The sequence below is a fragment of the Oncorhynchus tshawytscha genome, linkage group LG15 (assembly GCF_018296145.1).
Source record: "Oncorhynchus tshawytscha isolate Ot180627B linkage group LG15, Otsh_v2.0, whole genome shotgun sequence".
In the NCBI taxonomy this organism is placed as follows: domain Eukaryota; kingdom Metazoa; phylum Chordata; class Actinopteri; order Salmoniformes; family Salmonidae; genus Oncorhynchus; species Oncorhynchus tshawytscha.
In genome coordinates, this window is record NC_056443.1 from 35,021,630 (window position 1) to 35,043,633 (window position 22,004).

A 22,004-nucleotide genomic window follows, 5' to 3' on the forward strand; every position below is an offset into this window, starting at 1 on the left:
ATTTATTTAAATTGACTGATTTCCTTCTATGTACTGTAACTCAGTGAAGTCTTTTGAAATGGTCATATTTTCACTAGTTTTATAGTGCATTTTAATAAGGGGTAGAAAAATAAGTTTTTTTTACTGTAATGCTGTTGTGAAAGCAATCCGTTTGGAGCTAATCGAGAGTTCAGAGGGATTGCAGCATCCACAGGACGCCATTGTCCCACTGTCTCCTATTGATTAACTGGCATGATTCATTCAGTAGACTGTCTTTCCCTCTTACAAACACCCCAGCAAAGTGTCTTCTGAACCCTATTAATTAGCCTGGACACTAATCAATGAGACAACCTGCACCCCCCCCCCCTTAAGTAGAGGTAGGTAATCCGACTAACTGAAACGACATTTCAGATTCCAGATTTCAGTAGTGCAACACTAACTTTGTATGAAAATATGACCGAGCCAGTATGTTTAGGTTCTAAAGGCAGCTGGTCATGAAATATTGACTAGTAAGAGTGACAGAGGTAGACATCTTTTCACCTTATTTAAATGGACACATTTACTCCTTTTTAAATTAAGCTTTCTCTACAGTCTTTGCCAGGTGTTGCTTTTCATGATGTGCTTAGTCCCCCCCCCCCCTGTGTGAAAAGGGTTGTGGGATTCAAGAGAACCAGTAACTAAGCATGCTGCATTTTAATGAGTCTTTTATAGGGAGTCTGCTCACTGAGGTAAAATTGAGGTGGATGGGTTTAGCCTAGCACACTGGTTTAAAAAAACTGCTTTTTATTTTTTAAAGAACTGCTCAGCAAGGCCTCCAGGGGGACAAGATGCACCATGCTCAAATGCCAGGATGAGGCTGCTGGTTGGCTGCACATGCACAAAGCCTGTACTGGGACAGATTTTGAGGCAGAGCCTTGCCAAGTTCCATTTTCTAAGTGTTTATCTAAATGAAATATTCGTGCCTTGTAGCATTGTCTCCAGTGGGACAATGGCCAATGTTTATACTTTGTACTTCTAATTAAAGGTGACGCTAAGAATGGGAGGTGACAAAGCAAGTCTTCCCTCAACATTTGGGTGTTTGGTGGCACTGTTGTCTGTTTTGGCCCAATTTGGAGAGACTAGGCTTTGTTTGTTGTTGTTGGATTTGTTGGGAAGTAATGTTAACATTCTATTAGGGGAGAGCGAGTTGATATGTTAATGGACTTCATTCCCTTGTTCTCATCTGCCCTGACCTGTAAAAGGTTGACCGGTATGAAAGCATTATGGGTTTTCACCTTTCACCTGTTACATTATTTTACACATCAGGGCCCTGTATTCAGTGTTTCACAGAAGTGCTGAACTAGGATCAGGTTCTTATGATCTGAAAGGCTAATCTGATCCTAGACTGCTGTGAATACGGTGCGTGTTAAGATGTTGAGGACCGGGGGGGGGGTAGCGGCGCCTAACTTTACAACCTGATTTTCTTGGTATTCTCAGCTTAATATATTTTTTAAATTTATTGATGGGATTTATTTCTTAACAAATCAGCCAGGTTTCAGTGGTGGCTGCTGAGAGGAGGATGGCTCATAATAATGGAATGGTATCAAACACATGGAAACTGTGGTGGATGCATTTGATTCCGCTCCAGCCATTACATTGGGGAGGGAGGGGGAGGTTCTCTTCTGCATTGTTCAACCAATCCAGTAAATGTGGAGGAGGAGTTTGCTGTTGGACTCTGCAGAGGCTACAGCAAGAGTGAAGGCAGTTTTCTGTCAACCTAGGAGATGAGATGGAGCTCTTGTGAAGTTTCAAATGAATGGATTTGGCTATTTCAGCCACAACCGTTGGTGACGGGTGTATAAAATCAAGCACACAGCCATGCCCTCCGAAGAGAAACATTGGCAGTAGAATGGCCTTAGTGAAGAGCTCAGACTTTTTTCAATGTGGCACCGTCATAGGATGCCACCTTTACAACAAGGCAGTTTGCCAAATGCCCCCCCCCCTATGCTAGAGCGTCCTTGGTCGACCATAAGTGCTGTTATTGTGAAGTAGAAATGTGTAGGAGCAACAACGGCTCAGCCGCAAAGTGGTAGGCCACACAAGCTCACGGAATGGGACCGCTGAAGTGTTTGGCGCGTAAAAATTCTGTCCTCGGTTGGAACACTCACTACCCGAGTTCCAAACTGCGTCTGGACACAACGTCAGCACAATAAATGTTTGTTGGGAGCTTCATGCATTGGGTTTCCATGGCTGAGCATGGAAGACTAAGCACAAGACTAAGATCACCATGCACAATGCAAAGCGTCGACTGGAGTGGTGTGACGCTCGCTGCCATTCGACTTTGGGACAGTGGAATCTGGGTTTGGTTGATGCAAGAAGAACACTACCTGCCCCAATGCATCGTGGCAACTGTAAAGTTTGGTGGCAGATGAATAATGGTTTGAGCTGAGCCCATAAGTTCCAGTGACTGGGAAACCTTAACGCAACAGCATGCATACAATGACATTATAGACGATTCTGTGCTTCCAACTTTGTGGCAACAGTTTTTGGTAAGTCCCTTTCCTGTTTCAGCATGACATTGCCCCCCGTGCGCAAAGTGTGGTCCGTACAGAAATGGTTTGTCGATTTGGTGTGGAAGAATTTGACTGGCCTGCACAGAGCCCTGACCGAAACTTCAACGAACACCTTTGGGAAGAATTGGACCGCCGACCTCAGGCTAGGCCTAATCGCCCAACATCAGTGTCCGACCTCGTGAATGGACGCAAGTCCCTGCAGCAATGTTCCAGAATCTAGTGCAAAGCCTTCTCCACTCTTCAGGGGATGTTATAGCAGCAAAGGGGGGACCATCTCCATATTTATACCCGTGATTTTGTAATGAGCCGTTCGATGGGATGTTCCACATACACACACACTACATGGCCAAAGGTGTTTTCAGTAAACCAGCCAGTTCTGACAGTCAACTTTTTAATTTTTATAAATTCTAACGACTCAATGTATTATTAACCTTGAGGTGAAGTGTAGGCCCTACATTGATATTTGGTCTGGAGATGAAAAATGAAATGAATCCATTGTTTTGATCATCTGAAGGGCTGTCATTTAATGATAAAAGCCACACCAGTCAGATGAAGGGCTGTTCAAGCATGACTAAGAGCAGAAAAGCCAGAGTACACACCATGTTGGAAATAATTCTAGTCCCGCCATGTTCAACTTAACTGATCTCATTATGGTGTCCTTGTGACTGCCACTCCTGTTGTAAAGAGCTGTGTAATTCTGTGCGGTCAGCTGTAGAGCCCTAGTTTAGTTACAGCATTGACCTTGGTAGAGGGGACATTACTACCTAAAAGCCTGTTGATGTTGCCTCACTGTAGAGGTTTGGCATACTCTGTTGCTTTTAGGTTGACTGTCCTGGTTGCTGGCTTTGGCTTTTTTTTGACTGCCTGAAACATAAATCTAGGGGAAACATGCATTGTGATAATACTCTAAATATTCATTAGAAATGCTGCCGTCTAACAACTTAACCTTTTAACCTGTTGTTCAACTATAGTTATCTAACAAGAGAGCACGCTAGCTTGGTTTTGTCTCATCAAAATTCAATAATTTGTCATCTTCCTCGAACACTTGTAGCCAATGGGTAAATACAGAAAGGTTTGTTTCAATTGAGATGTGTTAAGGTACATCATGTGGGTTATGATGTACGGCGCTAAGAGTCATGGGTAAAACTGAAGGTGTTTTACTCTTTTCAGCTTTGTCTGGCTAAGTAAACATAAGTGACTATTGGAATTCATGGGGAGACGATAAACCATTTGATTTAAAGTGTATTTGTTTCAAAACAAGTTGTCTTTTCATAGTACAAAGTCGGTCTGTTGCCAGTGGCAACATTGCTTCTGGATTGCACTTTTGTGCATGTATTTGAGTGGGCTGCAGATTCTCTTGTCTATTAAACTACCCTGAGTATCGAACCATTTTGCAGTTGTGACATCAAGAGCTCAAACAGTCCTGTTCCTACCAATAAAATATTGATTTTAAAATGCAACACAGGGGCTTAGTCTTGTGTTCATATTTGCAGAAATGCATACATTAATTGACTTGTCATTATCTCAAACATCATATTGACATGTAATTGTAAATTAGAACGTGCTGGTCATCAGGGCTCAGACATAACTGTAACATATTAGGATTTTGACGGTGTTTCTGCATTGGTTTTATTAGTCACAAAGGTAGTGACTTCACGATAAGAGCCCATGTGTGCTGATTGCATGTTTGCACTAAACTGAGTAGCACTTGATACATGTACATTGAGCAAAAATATAAACGCAACATGTAATGGGTTTGGTTTCATGAGCTGAAATAAAAGATCCCAGAAATGTTCCAGACAAACGAGAAGCTTATTTCTCCCCTAAAAATGTGACATTAGTTTATCGCTGCCAAGATAATTCATCCACCTGACAGCTGTGGCATATCAAGAATCTGCTTAAACGGCATCATCAATACACAGGGGGTGGACCTTGTCCTCGGGACAATAAAAGGGCACTAAAATGTGCAGTTTTTGTTACAATGCAATGCCACAGATGTCTCAAGTTTTGCGGGCGCGTGCAATTGGCATGCTGACTACAAGAATGTCCACCGTTGAATGTTCATTTCTCTACCAATGTCGTTTTAGAGAATTTGTCAGTACCTTCAACCGGCCTCACAATCGCATACCACGTGTATGGCATCGTGTGGGCGAGCAGTTTGCTGATGTCGACATTGTGGAAGAAAATGCCCCATGGTGGGTTTATGGTATGGGGCATGCATAAGCTAGACAATGAACTCTATTGCATTTTATCGATGGCAATTTGAATGCACAAAGATCCCTTGACGTCCTGAATCTGCCACCATCACCTCATGTTTCAGCATGGTGAACCACGGGCCAAGGTCGCACTCTGTACAACATTCCGGGAAGCTGAAAATGTCAGTTCTTCCATGGCTTGCATACTCATACACCCATTGAGCATGTTTTGGATGTTCTGGATCATCGCCCACGACGGCGTTTCTCCAGTTACCTCCAATATCCAGCAAAATTCGCACCGCCATTGAGGAGGGGGACAACATTCCACAAGACACAAACAGCCTGATCAACTCTATGCGACGGAAGTGTGACGCTGCATGAGATATGGTCACACTAGATACTGTTTTCTGATCCAGCTGACCCCTATCTTTTTTAAGGTATCTGACCAACCGATACATATCTGTATTCCCAGTCATGTGACATCCCATAGATTGGGACCTAATTAATACATTTTAATTGACCAATTAAAATGTGTTTTTTTCATTCTATGAACTGTAACAGCCTTTGAAATGGTTGCCTCTTATTTATTTTTTTTGGGGGGGTGGTGTCAGTGATTTAACACTTCCACTGCTTTGAGAGGTTTCTTTTTCCCAAGTCATGCTTAGCTTTGTTTTCTGGTTACATTTATGGCAGTTAAAGATTCGGTTTATTTTCTCTTTTTTTCAACTAGGTGATTGATTACAACTTCCGTTTGATTACAGCTTTTTAAAAAAAATATATATATATATATATTTTTAATACCATCGTCTCCAGAGGGAGATCTGTCATGCTTTGTTGTGGGTGAACTGGACCTTCCTCAGACTTAGACTGTGACGAAACGTATCCACTTTGATTATTAGTGATTTTGATGTAGCAAGGCTTAGATTTACCTGACTTGTTGTGGTTATAACCTGGCTTAGGGTTATAAAGACCTGACTGTAGCCCAATGTGTCTCATGTGATCAAGCAAAATGTAATTTTGAATGACATCAGATTGGGGGGGAGGTGCTTTTAAGTGCTTTGTGAGCTACTTGATCATTGGTTAGTGAATGTCAGCATAATAAAAAGCAGTGGCTCTATATCGGGCGAGCTTCAGATGTAAGCTGTACTGTGCAACTCTATGGGTTTTTACTCTGACGCATCCCATCCATTCAACTAATTATCATTACTCATGCTTGTTGTTCCTGTTTTGCGTGGCCTGATTTCTTCTTTTCTTTCTTGATTCTGACTCCCTACAGATATTTCCTCCCGTTTCATTTCTGCTCCTTCCTAAAGATGACTTACTTATTATGACCTCCCCTCTCCCAACAATGAAGTGATTCCCCCCCCCCTTTGTTCCGTTGAATCTAACATGCAGTGCTTCTTGTGTCCCATATTTGCAGACGGCAACTCCAAACTAACATGGCAGTCAGACTGTGCGACGTGGCTTCTCTGCTTAGAAGTGGTTCGTGGGCGACAGAGCCTTGGACTGGGGTTGGTTGCACTTCATCTTCAATTCATTTGGGCCAATTTTTTTAATATATATTTTTTTAAATGCTCATCGTGTCAGGCCATACCAAGGACTGACTAGCTCTCACCAATTTTGCCAGAAATGTCTTTTGTGTTCAATATTAGGCTAATTTACGGTTGCTTTTCCACTTTGGTTACGAGAAACTTGTGGTAGTCTGTCCATTTGGTATGGTCTAAAACGGTCACTTTGATAATGACTGTGAATGTATAGCATTTGAAATACTTGTAGGGAGATGTAGTTTTTTTTTGTAGAAGTATGACATCCTATCCCCTTGCACTTTTTTGTTTTTGTAGTCCCAGTATTTTCACAGTTGTAGTCTAGCAACTGTATTTGTATTCACAACACTGACTTGAATGATGGAGATGACCTACTGATTTTCACGGTCCGTTAGGGCTGGGAATTGCCAGGGACGCCACGATACTTAGGTGGCGATGGGATATATTTTGCGATTTTCTTTATGTATTGTGATTTGATGTTCCAAACATATCGCTCACTAGGTCTGCTGCAGACACATGTGATTTTGATCAGTCATGGAAATAAATGCTGAGAAAATGATAGCTCACTATTTACAAAGATGGAGAACAAGCTACAGGATGGAAAAAATACCTGAGTTTTGGCGAAGTTACTGCCAACTAGCGCTGGCTAACGCAACCTAGCAAAAAATAAATCAATCCTTTGAGTCAAAGTAGCGATATTTCGGCCAAAATAATATTGTGGTATGCCCCCCCTTTAAAATTATAATTACACCCCCCCAATCATTACTATATATACGGTCGTGGCCAAAAATATTTACACCCTTGCAATTTTGTCAAATAGTGCCCCATTTCTATCAGAAAACAGAAGTTCACATACAATTTAGGTTGGAGTCATTAAAAATGTGTTTTTCAACCACTCCACAAATTTCTGGTTAACAAACTATAGTTTTGGCAAGTTGGTTAGGACATTTTCCCAACAATTGTTTACAGACCGATTTTTAAATTCACAATTCCAGTGGGTCAGAAGTTTACATACATTATGTTGACTGTGCCTTTTTTAAACAGCTTAGAAAATTCCAGAAAATGTCATGGCTTCTGATAGGCTAATTGACATAATTTGAGTCAATTGAAGGTGTACCTGTGGATGTATTTCAAGGCCTACATCTTCACACGGTCCTTGGCTGTTATTCTGGGATTGATTCGCACCTTACGCACCAGGGTGTGTTCATCTCTAGGAGACAGAACGCGTCTCCTTCCTGAGCGGTATGACGGCTGCGTGGTCCCATGGTGTTTATACTTGCATACTATTGTTTGTACAGATGAACGTGGTTCCTTCAGGCGTTTGGAAATTGCTCCCAAGAATGAACCAGCCTTGTGGATGTCTACAATTATTTTTCTGAGGTCTTGACTGATTTAAAAAAAAATCTTTCCCATGATGTCAAGCAAAGAGGCACTGCGTTTAAAGGTAGGTCTTGAAATACATCCAGGTACACCTCCAATTGACTCAAATGATGTCAATTAGCCTATCAGAAGCTTCTAAAGCCATGACATAATTGTCTGGAATTTTCCCAAGCTGTTTAAAAGGCACAGTCAACTTAATGTATGTAAACTTCTGACCCACTGGAATTGTGATACAGTGAAATAATCTGTGTTAACATTTTCTGGGAAAAATTATGTCATGCTCAAAGTAATGTCCTAACCAACTTGCCGAAACGTATAGTTTGTTAACCAGAAATTTGTGGAGTGGTTGAAACACGTTAACTCGTTTATGTAAACCTCCGACTTCAACTGTATGTATACACACAGTGCGTTCTTACGTTACAACCTTAATCTAAAGTGGATGAAATATTTTTTCCCCCTTCAATCCACACACTAACCCATAATGACAAAGCGATAACAGGTTTTTAAAGTTTTATTTTATGAAAAATAAACACCTTTTTATTTACATAAGTATTAAGACCCTTTGCTATGAGACTTGAAATTGACCTCTGATGCATCCTGTTTTCATTGATCAACCTTGATGTTTCTACAACTTTGAGTCCACCTGTGGTAAATTCAATTGTTTTGGACATGATTTGGAAGGTCCCACAGTTGACAGTGCATGTCAGCGCAAAAAACCAAGCCATGAGGTAAAAGGAATTGTCCGTAGAGCTCAGTCAGGATTGTGTCGCAGTACAGATCTGGGGAAGGGTACCAAAAAATGTCTGCAGCATTTGAAGGTTCCCGAGAACACAGTGGCCTCAATTCTTAAATGGAATTTTGGAACCACCGAGACTCTTCCTAGAGCTGGCCGGCCAAACTGCGCAATCGGGGAAGTAGGGCCTTGGTCAGGGAATTGACCAAAAAACTATAGTCTCTCTGACAGTTCTTCTGTGGAGATGGGAGAACCTTCCAGAAGGAAAACCATCTCTGTAACTCTCTCCTAATCAGGCCTTTATGGTAGTGACCAAATGGAAGCCACTCCTCAGTAAACAGCACATGACAGCCCGCTTGAAGTTTGCCAAAAGGCACCTTAAATAAAACACTTTAATATATATATATATACTGGGCAAGTCAGTTAAGAACAAATTCTTATTTACAATGACGGCCTCATCCTGCCTAACCTGCCTCTCTTGTGCGCCACCCTATGGGACTCCCAATCACGGCCGGTTGTGGTACCCTATTTAAAATCCAGGCTGTCTATAGTGATGCCTCTAGCCCTGAGATGCAGTGCCTTAGACCGCTGCGCCACTCGGGAGCCCTAAAGGACTGTCGGACCATGAGAAACAAGATTCTCTGGTCTGATGAAACCAAGTTGGAACTAATTGGCCTGAATGCCAAGTGTCACATCTGGAAGAAACCAGGCACCGCACATCACCTGGCCAAAACCATCCGTACCGTGAAGCGTGGTGGCAGCATCATGCTGTGGGGATGGTTTTCAGCTGCAGGGACTGGGAGACTTGTCAGGATTGAGGGAAAGATGAACGGCGCAAAGTACAGAGTTCTTTTAAAACCTGCTCCAGGGTGCTCTGGACCACCGACGGGGCGAAGGTTCACAACGACCCTAAGCACTCGGCCAAGACAACACGGGAGTGGGTAGTCTCTGAATGTCCCTGAGTGGCCCAGCCAGAGGCCGGATTTGAACCCAACCAAATGTCTCTTGAGAAAAATAGCTGTGCAGCGACGCTCCTCATACAACCTGGCAGAGTTTGAGAGAATCTGCAGAGAAGAATGGGAGAAACTCCCCAAATACAGGTATACCAAGTTTGTAGCGTCATACCTGGTAAGACTCAAGGCTGCAAAAGGTGCTTCAACAAAGTACTGAGTTGTTTTTTTAAAAAAATGTATAGAAATTTGCAAAAAATTCTTAGCCTGTGTTTGGTGTCATTGTTTGTGTAGATTGAGGGGAAAACTAATCTGTTTTTAAAATAAGGCTGTAACCTAACGATGTTGAAAAAGTCAAGGTCTGAATACTTTCCGTATGCAGTGTTTGTATGCATACATACTGAACAAAAAATATAAATGCAACAATTTCAAGTTATAGTTCATATACATAAATTCGTCAATTTTAAATTTCATTAAGCCCTAATCTATGGATTTCACAACTGTGCATGGGTGCAGCCACTGGGACACCAGGCCCAGCCAATCAGACGATCCCACAGGTGTAGCCAGAAACCTGGGCTGGCTTGGTTAAACGTGGTTGTGCGTTTTTAGTTGTACGTACTGCCAAATCCTCAAAAAACAACAACATTGGAGGCAGCTTATGGTTGAGACATGAACATGAAATGATCATCCAACAGCTCTGGGGGCCATTCCTGCAGTCCGCATGCCAATTGTACCAATTGCTCTCAACTTGAGACATCTGTGAAATTGTGTTGTGAGACCACTGCACATTTTAGTGACCTTTTGTCTCCAGCACAGGGTGCACCAGTGCAATGATCATGCTGTTTAATCAGCTTCTTGATAGGTGTGGCATATCAGGTGGATGGTTTATCTTGGCAATAGAGAAATGCTCACTAACAAGGATGCAAACACACATTTATGCACAAAATTTGAGAAATAATATTTTTGTGTGTATGGAACATTTTTATAGTATCTTTCAGCTAATAAAACATAGGACCAACACTTTACATGTTGCTTTTATTCTTGGTGTGCGTGTATCTATATCCATCTCTACATGACCAAAAGTATGTGGACACCTGCTCGTTGAACATCTCATTCCAAAATCATGAGCATTAATATGGAGTTAGTCCCCCCACGTTGCTGCTGTAACAGCCTCCACTCTTCTGAGTAGGCTTTCCACTAGATGTTGGAATACTGCTGCGGGGACTTGCTTCCATTTACCCACAAGAATTAGTGAGGTCGGGCACTGATGTTGGGAGTTTAGGTATGGCTCGCAGTCTGCTTTCCAATTCATCCCTGTGGTGTTCCATGGGGTTGAGGTCAGGGCTCTGCAGGCCAGTCAAGTTCTTCCACACCGATCTCGACAAACCATCTAGTATGTCACTTTTGGGGTGGCAAGTAGCGTAGTGGTTAGTGTTGGGCCAGTAAATGAATCCCCGAGCTGACAAGATTAAAATCTGTCGTTCTGCTCCTAAACAAGGCAGTTAACCCACTGTTCCCCGGTAGGCCGTCATTGTAGATAAGAATTTGTTCTTTTAACTGACTTGCCTAGTTAAAGGTAAAATGATTTTAGTTAATTAAAATTTCTGTATGGACCTGGTTTTGTCATGCTGAAACAGGAAAAGGCCTTCCCTAACTGTTACCACAAAGTTCGAAGCACAGAATCATCTAACATGTCTTTATGCTGTCGTTAGGATTTCCCTTCACAGGAACTAAGGGGCGTAGCCCGAACCATGGAAAAACAAGCCCAGACCATTATTCCTCCTCCACCAAACTTTACATTTGGCACTATGTATTGGGGCAGGTAGAGTTCTTCTGGCATCCGCCAAACCCAGATTTGTCTGTCAGTGTCGGATGGTACAGCGTGATTCATCACTCCGGAGAACGCATTTCCACTGCTCCAGAGTTAAATGGCGGCAAGCTTTACACCATTCCAGCCAATGCTTAGCATGGTGATCTTAGGCTTGTGTGCAGCTGCTTGGCCATGGAAACCCATTTCATTAAGCTCCCGACGAACAGTCCTTGTGCTAATGTTGCTTCCAGAGGAAGTTTGGGACTTCGGTAGTGGGTGTTGCAACCAAGGACAGACTGTTTTTACATGCTTCAGCACTTTGCGGTCCCACTCTGAGAACTTGCGTGGCTTACCACTTCCCGGCCAAACCGTTTTTGCTCCTAGATCAGGGCTCCCCAACCACCTTCCTGGAGATCTACTGTCCTGTGGGTTTTCAGTCCAACCCTAATTTAACACACCTTGATTCTACTAATTTAGCTGCTCAACAAGACCTTAACTAGCCGAATCAGATATGCTAAATTATGGTTGACTGAAAACCCTCAGGACTGTAGATCTCCAGGAAGAGGGTTGGGCAGCCCTGTCCTAGACGTTTCTACTTCACAATAACAACACTTACGGTAGACCGTGGCAGCTCTAGCAGGGCAGAAACCTGACACTGACTTGTTGGGATGGTGGAATCCTATGACTGTGCGACATTAAGTCACTGAGCTCTTCAGTAAGGCCATTCTACTGCCAATGTAGAAATGCAGCCCATCGGCACCTCTCTGATTCAGAGGTTGGGCAAAATGTGGACGACAAATTTCAGTTGAAGTCATTCAGTTGTACAATTGACTAGGTATCCCCCTTTCCCTGTCACTCAATCAGGCAGGCACAGGTGCCAGTTCTCCGGCAGATTACTGTTAGTTTCCAAATTGCTATCTGCAAAATGCTAGTTAGTCTTAGCAAGCTACACACACGCAATTCTGGTTAGGAAACTTTAGCTCTAATACAGTGGTGGTATACCTAGATCTGCATATTTGTGCTACCACATGTTCTGAATCAGACAGGAATGGGAAGAGAATTTCACTAGGGTCACTAGGGTCCCCTGGTAAACACTATTCCAATCATATACTTGTTTCATTGCTATGATTCTAACAGTTCACCCAAGTTTGTTTTGGAAGTCTCAATAGCGATATTTGGTCAACATTTAGTTGCAAACAACCTATTGTGCAAACCTACCACAGTGCAGAATCTCACTTTAGTTGATCAGTGTTTTCTGCCAGCTTGATATCCGCTTGACATTACAAATGAAGAGTTTCTCATATTGGCCTCTAAGAGGAATGGACCGCAGCCTGCAGTAACCATTTTGGTTTCCTTTAACATTAACAACTTTACACTTATTCAAAGGCAGTCGATGCGCCTCTGTCTCATATTTGAGATACCATTTGAAGGATGGGTTAGTTAAAATTTGAAGGATTTATTTATTTCTGACAAGTCTTGACCAGGGCCAACGTAACTGTAATTATGGAACCAGGAAGTTGATAACTTGATTACAGTAACACATTGCACTTTTCATGGTCCTTTAAGGTCCCATCCCTGTTACACGAAGGGAAATTACACATTGCTGCAGCATCCTGACAGTTTATTTAACCTCTGCTATGGTCTTAGAAGTTAAATTTATATAGGCCCTAGGCAGAGGGCACAAATAGTTTTTGCCCTTCTGGAAACTTACTTCTCAGAACTAAGGATCCAAATCACCTTTTGCGTGTGTTATTTTACACATTCAAGTTTTTCACTATGCTTTGTTCTCGCCCTCCTTCTGAACCCTCAACCCATTTGATCGACATGATGTACCCTAAGCCTACCTCAGCTTTCTGAAAAGCTGAAAAACCTGGTGGTGATTTGAATGAACAATCATATACGTACACTGCTCAAAAAAATAAAGAACACTAAAATAACACATCCTAGATCTGAATGAAATATTCTTATTAAATACTTTTTTCTTTACATAGTTGAATGTGCTGACAACAAAATCACACAAATTATCAATGGAAATCAAATTTATCAACCCATGGAGGTCTGGATTTGGAGTCACACAAAATTAAAGTGGAAAACCACACTATAGGCTGATCCAACTTTGACGTAATGTCCTTAAAACAAGTCAAAATGAGGCTCAGTAGTGTGTGTGGCCTCCACGTGCCTGTATAACCTCCCTACAACGCCTGGGCATGCTCCTGATGAGGTGGCGGATGGTCTCCTGAGGGATCTCCTCCCAGACCTGGACTAAAGCCTACGCCAACTCCTGGACAGTCTGTGGTGCAACGTGGCGTTGATGGATGGAGCGAGACATGATGTGCTCAATTGGATTCAGGTCTGGGGAACGGGCGGGCCAGTCCATAGCATCAATGCCTTCCTCTTGCAGGAACTGATGACACACTCCAGCCACATGAGGTCTAGCATTCTTGCATTAGGAGGAACCCAGGGCCAACCGCACCATCATATGGTCTCACAAGGGGTCTGAGGATCTCACCTCTGTACATAATGTCAGACAGTCTACCTCTGGCGAGCACATGGAGGGCTGTGCGGCCCCCCAAAGAAATGCCACCCCACACCATGACTGACCCACTGCCAAACCGGTCATGCTGGAGGATGTTGCAGGCAGCAGAATGTTCTCCACAGCGTCTCCAGACTCTGTGGCAGACTCTCACAGATGAACCTGCTTTCATCTGTGAAGAGCACAGGGCGCCAGTGGCGAATTTGCCATTCTTGGTGGTCTCTGGCAAATGCCAAACATCCTGCACGGTGTTGGGCTGTAAGCACAACCCCCCACCTGTGGACGTCGGGCACTCATACCACCCTCATGGAGTCTGTTTCTGACCGTTTTGAGCAGACACATGCTGGAGGTCATTTTGCAGGGCTCTGGCAGTGCTCCTTCTACTCCTCTTTGCACAAATGCGGAGGTAGCGGTCCTGCTGCTGGGTTGTTGCCCTCCTACGGCCTCCTCCACGTCTCCTGATGTACTGGCCTGTCTCCTGGTAGTGCCTCCATGCTCTGGACACTACGCTGACAGACACAGCAAACCTTCAATGCGAGCTGTGGCAAGATGTGCCATCCTGGATGAGCTGCTCTACCTGAGCCACTTGTGTAGGTTGTAGACTCCGTCTCATGCTACCACTAGAGTGAAAGCACCGCCAGCATTTAAGTGACAAACATCAGCCAGGAAGCATAGGAACTGAGAAGTGGTCTGTGGTCCCCAGAACCACTCCTTTATTGGTGGTGTCTTGCTAATTGCCTATAATTTCCAACTGTTGTCTATTCCATTTGCACAACAGCATGTGAAATGTATTGTCAATCAGTGTTGCTTCCTAAGTGGACAGTTTGATTTCACAGAAGTGTGATTGACTTGGAGTTACATTGTTGTTTAAGTGTTCCCTTTTATTTTTTGAGGAGTGTATATGATTGTTCATTCAAATCACCACCATTTTTTAAAAAGCTGTTCAGAAATAAATACAAAAAATAACTACCGTTCAAAAGTGTGTTACTTAGCAATGTCCTCGTTTTTGGAAGAAACTAGAGATCTCGTACAACGCTGTGTACTACTCCCTCCACAGAACAGCGCAAATTGGCTCTAACCTGAGTAGAAAGAGGAGTGGGAGGCCCCGGTGCACAACTGAGGCCAGCATCGCGGAGCTGCCTCTTCACTGTTGACATTGAGACTGATGTTTTGCGGGTACTATTTAATGAAGCTGCCAGTTGAGGACTTGTGAGGCGTCTGTCTCAAACTAGACACTCGAATGCACTTGTCCTCTTGCTCAGTTGTGCATCGGGTCCTCCCACTCTCTCAGGTTAGAGCCAGTTTGCACTATTTTGTGAAGGGAGTAGTACACAGCGTTTGTATGAGATCTTTAGTTTCTTGGCAATTTCGCACATGGAATAGCTTTCATTTCTCAGAACAAGAATAGACTGATGCGTTTCAGAAGAAAGTTCTTTGTTTCTGGCCATTTTGAGCCTGCAATTGAACCCACAAATGCTGACGCTCCAGATACTCAACTAGTCTGAAGAAGGCCAGTGTTATTGCTTCTTTAATTAGCACAACAGTTTTCAGCTGTGCTAGCATAATTGCAAAAGGGTTTTCTAATTCTCAATTAGCCTTTTTGAAATGATAAACTTGGATTAGCTAACAACATGCAATTGGAACACAGGAGTGATGGTTGCTGATAATGGGCCTCTGTGCACCTATGTAGATATTCCATTTAAAAATCCAGTTTCCAGCTACAATAATCATTTACAACATGAACAACGTCTACACTGTATTTTTGATGTTATTTTAATGGACCATAAGTGCTTTTCTTTGAGAAACGAGGACATTTCTAAGTGACGCCAAACTTTTGTGTGTAATGAGAACAAATATAAATGCAACATGTAAAGTGTTGGTTTCATGAGCAGAAATAAGAGCCCAGAAATTTTCCAGATGCACAAAACTTATTTCTCTCAAATGTTTTGCGCAAAAAGGTACCGTGACGAGATCTTGAGGCCCATCGTCATGACCTTCATCTGCCACCATCACCTCATGTTTCAGCATGATGATGCACGGCCCCCCATGTCGCAAGGATCTGTACACACTTCCTGGAAGCTGACAATGTCCCAGTTCTTCAGTGAGCTAAATGTAACCCATTGAGCATGTTTGGGATGCTCTGGATCGACGTGTACGACAGCGTGTTCCAGTTTCCGCCGATATCCAGCAACTTCACACAGCCATTGAAGAGTTGGACAGCATTCCACAGGCCATGATCAATAGCCATATCAGCTCTGTGAAAATGTGTTGCAAATGGTGATCAAATTTCTGATCCACTCCCCTATTTTTATTTTTTTTTGTATATCCTGCACAGAGATCTTTCTTTAGTTCCAAATACTCTGGAACCGCAGCCACCGAATGATATAATGGGGATACAATAGCCTATGCCTGTAACACACGGATCTGGGATGGATGTGTTTTCAGGTTTTAAGTTATTTAGGCCTAATAGTAATAACCTTGTACTCTGTGATAACTATCATAGTGTTCAATAGCCTTTTTATAAATGGGTGTTTATGTAATTGTATTCTGATTTTTACAGTTCAGGTCCAACTTTACTCTTCCCAAAAGTGAGGCTATAAGAGTGATATGGCTTCAGTTTGAATGCAATCCTCCATGTGAAGAGCATCCTTTAACTATCCAATTTGTCAGCTTGCTGTTGGATTTATTAACATTAGCTGGCTTCAAATACATGTGTATTTGAGTATCTGGTATTTAATATACCTTTTTTTATTTTATTTCTCTGCGCATTTAAATATACAAGTGTTTTTATTTGAGTATTTTAAGGGTTATTTTTGAAAGTTTACCAAAATTGTATTTTACAGTTTTCAAATACTGGGGTTAACCTCTAGGGTATGTGGGACGCTAGCGTCCCATCTGGCCAATATCCACTGAGGTTGCAGAAAATTGCCAAATTCAATTACAGAAATGCTCATTTATAAAAATTCAGAAAACAAAACATATTTTACATAGGTTTAAAGATTAACTTCTTGTTCAACCAACCAGTGTCATATTTATAAAATGCTTTTCGGCAAAAGCAGAACATAGCCCAGGTTGACAAATTATTACAAACAGTAACTAGCCAAGCAGAAGGGTTACAAAACTCAGAAATAGAGAAAATTAATCCCTTGCCTTTGATCTTCATATGGTGTTAATCAGAAGATATTCATTTATTCAATCTTCCTTTTGTTCGATGAAGTCTCTATATATATATATATATATATATATATATATAATATAACCTCAGTTTTTGTTAGCGTGTTTTCTTCAGTAATCCACAGGCTCGAACGCAGGCAAAAACTCCAAATTGTGAAGTTCATAGAAACATGTCAAACGATGTTTATTCAATCCTCAGGTTGTTTTTTTTTTGCCTAAATGATCTATAATATTTCAACCGGACAATAACGTCGTCAATATAAAAGGTAAACAAGAAATGCACATGCGCCTGAGAACTCTGGTCCACTCGTTCAGACTGGTCTTACTCCCTCATTTATAAGAAGTGGTCTAGTGGAAGGCATAGGAACTGCAAATTGAGTCCTATGTCAATGGATACTGTAATGGCATTGAATAGAAAACTACAAAAACAAACTTCCTGAATGGATTTTTCTCAGGTTTTCGCCTGCTAAATCAGTTATGTTATACTCACAGACACTATTATAACAGTTTTGGAAACTTTAGTGTTTTCTATCCAAATCTACCAGTTATATGCATATCATATCTTCTGGGCCCGAGTAGCAGGCTGTTTAATTTGGGCATGCTTTTCATCCAAAATTCTGAATGCTGCCCCCTACCCTAGAGGTAAATGCATTTTAGAATTTAAAATGCTTTCCAAGTTTTATTTACAAATTCATTAATATCAAAAAAGTGTATGTAGAAGTAATTAATGTTTTTGAAGTAGTTTGTATTTTTCTGTCTCTTTTAGCAGGTAATTGCAGCCATGGAAACACAGCTGTCCAATGGGCCCACTTGCAACAACACGAGCAACGGTCCCTCAACAATCTCAAACAACTGCTCATCTCCGGTAGAGTCGGGGAGCATGGAGGACAGTAAAACTAACTTGATAGTAAACTACCTGCCTCAGAACATGACCCAAGAAGAGCTCAAGAGTTTGTTTGGGAGCATCGGGGAAATTGAGTCCTGTAAATTAGTTCGAGACAAAATAACAGGTAAGGTATGCAGATGCCATTGGATTGTTAACAGGTGCTCAATTGTTTTCTTTTAAAGTTGTAAATGTTAATTTTTTTTTTTTTTTTTTGGGGGGGTATATCAGTTGAGACAACAGCCATGTGGTGGTTTATGGGTGGATGATGTCATGGGCATTTGTCTCTCTTGCATACACCCCCCCCCCCTCGCTAACGTGATGCCATTTTATTCTCCAGTGTCGTGAATTATGGAGCGTTGTGCTTTTTATCCCCAATTAAAGCATGGATCTTGCTTTTTAAAGATTATATTTAGTGAGGCGATAAGTCTCTGAGCAAAATGTTATAATTAGATGGCATCTCTAAGTGAAAGCCATTATGAAACTTACCCAGCAGCAAACCTGAGATTGACTTACTCGAGAAAGGACTGATTTAAAAAAAAAAAAAAATTGTTAAATATCACTGGTTTAACTTGTTCTTTTAAGATGGCTTGCTCCTGTCATCCATTATGCCAAAGGGGGGGCACCCCTTTGGGTATCTGGACATGAAACATTAGTTTTCCTTTTTAATGGAAAACGACTACTTCCTAGGCTTAACATTACACAGGATTTTTGTCCAGAAATTTTTACCTGAGGTGACATTTTTCACTACACCTGTATTTGTTTGAATGTCTTATCTAGGTGGAAATCTAAAATATCACAATTTTTAGAGCCGTGGCTGTGTGAAGGAAGGGGAAACGCTGCGGAGCTCAAGCGAAAGGCATAACCACACATTGACATGACGTCTCGGACATGACTAGATCACGTGTCAAACTCATTCCACTGAGGGAAGAGTGTCTGCCTGTTTTTGATCCTCCCTTGTACTTGATTGAATTAAGGTCAATGATTAGTTAGGAACTCCCCTCACCTGGGTGACTAGGTCTTAATTGAAGGTAAAAAAAAAACAGCGAGACACTAGACCTTCCATGGAAAGAGTTTGAGACCCCAGATGAGGCTGACGTTGCTGGACCGTGACTGCTCAGTGTATTAAGGTTACCTAGACATCTCTGCTGGTTATAATTCTCACACAGGGACTTGGTAGTGAGTCTGTAGCTATAGTGAGAATTGTATCTGTTTTCATTTGCGTTTGAACCTGAAACATTTACTGTGCCTCAGTGTAGTGCGTTGCCTTATACCGTTGGTAGACTCTGAAGATCATAAGACCCCCTGCATATACTGTAGCCACGTGTGCACATTTTTTTGTTCATATTCTGTGCTAGTTAGTGAGTTATTTCCCCAGTTATAGATATTTTATAGTCAGCAATTGGGCTTCCTACAAGAGCACAAAATGTGTGCATTTCTATACGTATTTGAAAAGCAAGCTTTTTGTTTCTTTGTCTTAAAGGGGTGTTGTAGTTTAATGGGCTTGAATTAGCCAATAGGAAGAGGGTAGTATAATTCGTCTTCTGTAATAATATTATGGGAATTATGATTCTTTATTTGTTAAAGTCGTTTCTTGCATCAAACATTCAGTCACACGCCTCCCAGGTGTCGCGGTGGTCTAGGGCACTGCATCGCAGCACTAGCTGTGCCACCAGAGACTCTGGGTTCGAGCCCAAGCTCTGTCGCAGCCGGCCGCGACCGGGAGGTCCGTGGGGCGACGCACAATTGGCCTAGCGTCGTCCGGGTTGGGGAGGGTTTGGCCGGTAGGGATATCCTTGTCCCATCGCGCACCAGCGACTCCTGTGGCGGGCCAGGTGCAGTGCACGCTAACCAAGGTTGCCAGGTGCACGGTGTTTCCTCCGACACATTGGTGCGGCTGGCTTCCGGGTTGGATGCGGGCTGTGTTAAGAAGCAGTGCGGCTTGGTTGGGTTGTGTTTCGGAGGACGCATGACTTTCAACCTTCGTCTCTCCCAAGCCCGTATGGGAGTTGTAGCGATGAGACAAGATAGTAATTACTAACAATTGGATACCATGAAATTCAGGAGGAAAAAAGGGTAAAATTTACATTAAAAAAATATATATATATTTCACTGTGTATAAAGGACAAGTGGATAAACAGGTGCATGTTTTTTTCCAAAAGTCTCATGGAATGTACATAGCCAATGTGGTGTTCAATATATTAGCCAATAGTCTGTATGCTGACTGACAGAACAGCTGGTAAAATGTAATGGCATGCTTTCCCCCATTTTGTTTTTGATGGTAGGCCTACATTATTAATATAGCCGTAGTTTTAACAGTGGCCAAACAGGCTCCTAACATAACTGGTACAGCCTCCGTGTTCACAGTAAATGAGCACTGGAAGTTGCAGAGTTTTTTTTTTACAATATTCAAGTTCTCGCTCAGCACAACAAATTTTCTGCGTGCAACATATATTTGAGCAAACATTCATACGTTTGTAAATTTTTGTCCCGTGTGTGTACCTGCCTTGTCGGTTATTTTTTTAATATGGCGGGCGAGTGGTTTTATTTATTTATTTTGGTAAACTCCAAGGTCCTCTGATTTAATACTAGCCCTGTGCAACAGGCCTGTGTTTTACCAGACGTTCCTTTGACCGATGCTGTTGCTGTTTGAGCAAGAAAACAACTGATTTTGATAAAGTGCTGTGCATATAGTTCATATGAATTACCTACATTATTTTATCAAGTTTCACAGCGAGTTTTATGCCAATGAACAGAAAGTAAACATCTCCAAATCCATCAGTTTTAATTAAATGGCAATAAAAATCCCAGTTTTCCCCACTGAGGTAAACTTTTTGGAAATGGCAAGTTCACTTCCTAATAACGCATCTCAAGCTGTTCAGCACCTCACGGGGGGGCGGGGGGGTCTACTGTGGCTCACTAAAGTAATGATCACACTGCCTCAAAATATTATGGGGACACCTATACATTTGGAAGCGCAGCACGAGTTACTACTGTAGCCTTATATTGTCTAGACAGGTTGTTGACGATATTCATACCCTAGAATAAAGTCTCCAGCTCATGAATCAATTGAATGAGAGAAGTAAAAAAATAAAAAATTATATATTGTTTTTTACATGGAGTGGTTTGGAAAACACAACCAACATCTCTAGTAATACTAGTCACATTGAAATAGAGCTGTAGGTGATTGTCAATGACGTTGATCTATTCCCGGTGTAGCCCGTCTTCATTAAATAGGCCTTACCTGTACACGAACAACCCTCTCCCTTCTAAAATATGAATGGTGCTGAATATTTTACCATGCTTCCATATAGCTGAGAAGCTTTCAAAAGAAAGACGGTCTCCTGGTTAGGCTCCTGTGCTTCTCCATAACTCCACCTCATAATGGTGTGTTCCAAGTCTAAAAATATAATGCTCTGTGTTTTTGAGCTAAATGCATCCATGTCCCTGCATGCCCGGTACTACACTGTGCTCTGTCTCTAATGAGGGATACCCATTTCTCTCTGGGGGGGAAAAAAAAGCCACTCTCCATAATTATACACAATACGCAGCGAGGCTAACAACCTGTGAAATTACTGTGCTTCGTGTCATTCTGCTTGTTCCATTTTGAAAAGGTGATGCATTTGCATGTAAACTGGCTATACTATTTAGACTGTCACGCGGGATGATGTCTGGATTAGGCCTTTTCTCCCAATGAGAGATGCGTATGGAAACCGTATGAATGCATAATGGATAGGGGGGTCGGGACGATACTAGCGACGCAATACTCATTCTTGTTGTGGCAAGGGGGGAAAAAAACACTGGTTTTAACTTCTTTCGGAAATCGGCCTTAATGTTGGAAACATTGTCATCCAAGCTATAATCACACTATTTATACATACAGCAGCATTTTTTATTTTTTTTTGCCATGAAACAAATTGCAATACTGGCAATGTCCCGGCTCTAATAATAGAATAGGATTCAATCTTAAGTTACGATATTTACATTGAAGCCTTTTTCTTTTATTCTCTTGGTAGTCTTCTAAACAAACGGATCAATCTTGAGTGGTGTGTTACTTTTGACAGACAAGATCATTAGTGGAACATGTCTGGAATACGTCTGAATTGTTAATCTGACAACTGTCTTTAAACAATGTAACTATGAGGTGGCTAAGGACTGTTATGATGGTTTGGACTAGGTGTGATTGCCTGCGTTGGTAAGCTTTTAGCTGTTGGGTATGGATTTTTTTTTTTTTTTTAAATCTTCAGACGAGTGTGAACAACAGGAAGTGT

At 42.0% G+C, this 22,004-nt stretch overlaps 1 protein-coding gene across 4 annotated transcripts in view; it reads left to right on the plus strand.

Moving 5' to 3' along the window:
• The window catches only part of elavl2 (ELAV like neuron-specific RNA binding protein 2), a 51,955-nt gene that overhangs the window by 12,214 nt on the left and 17,737 nt on the right, over positions 1-22,004 (plus strand). For 3 of the 4 annotated variants that reach the window (XM_042298482.1, XM_024373898.2, XM_042298483.1), the window contains exons 2-3: positions 6,147-6,237; positions 17,617-17,860. In XM_042298482.1, coding sequence (XP_042154416.1) covers positions 6,166-6,237; positions 17,617-17,860 — 316 coding nt within the window. In that variant the 5' untranslated portion in view covers positions 6,147-6,165. The remainder of the gene's footprint in view (positions 1-6,146; positions 6,238-17,616; positions 17,861-22,004) is intronic. The other variant, XM_042298484.1, reaches the window with a different exon arrangement.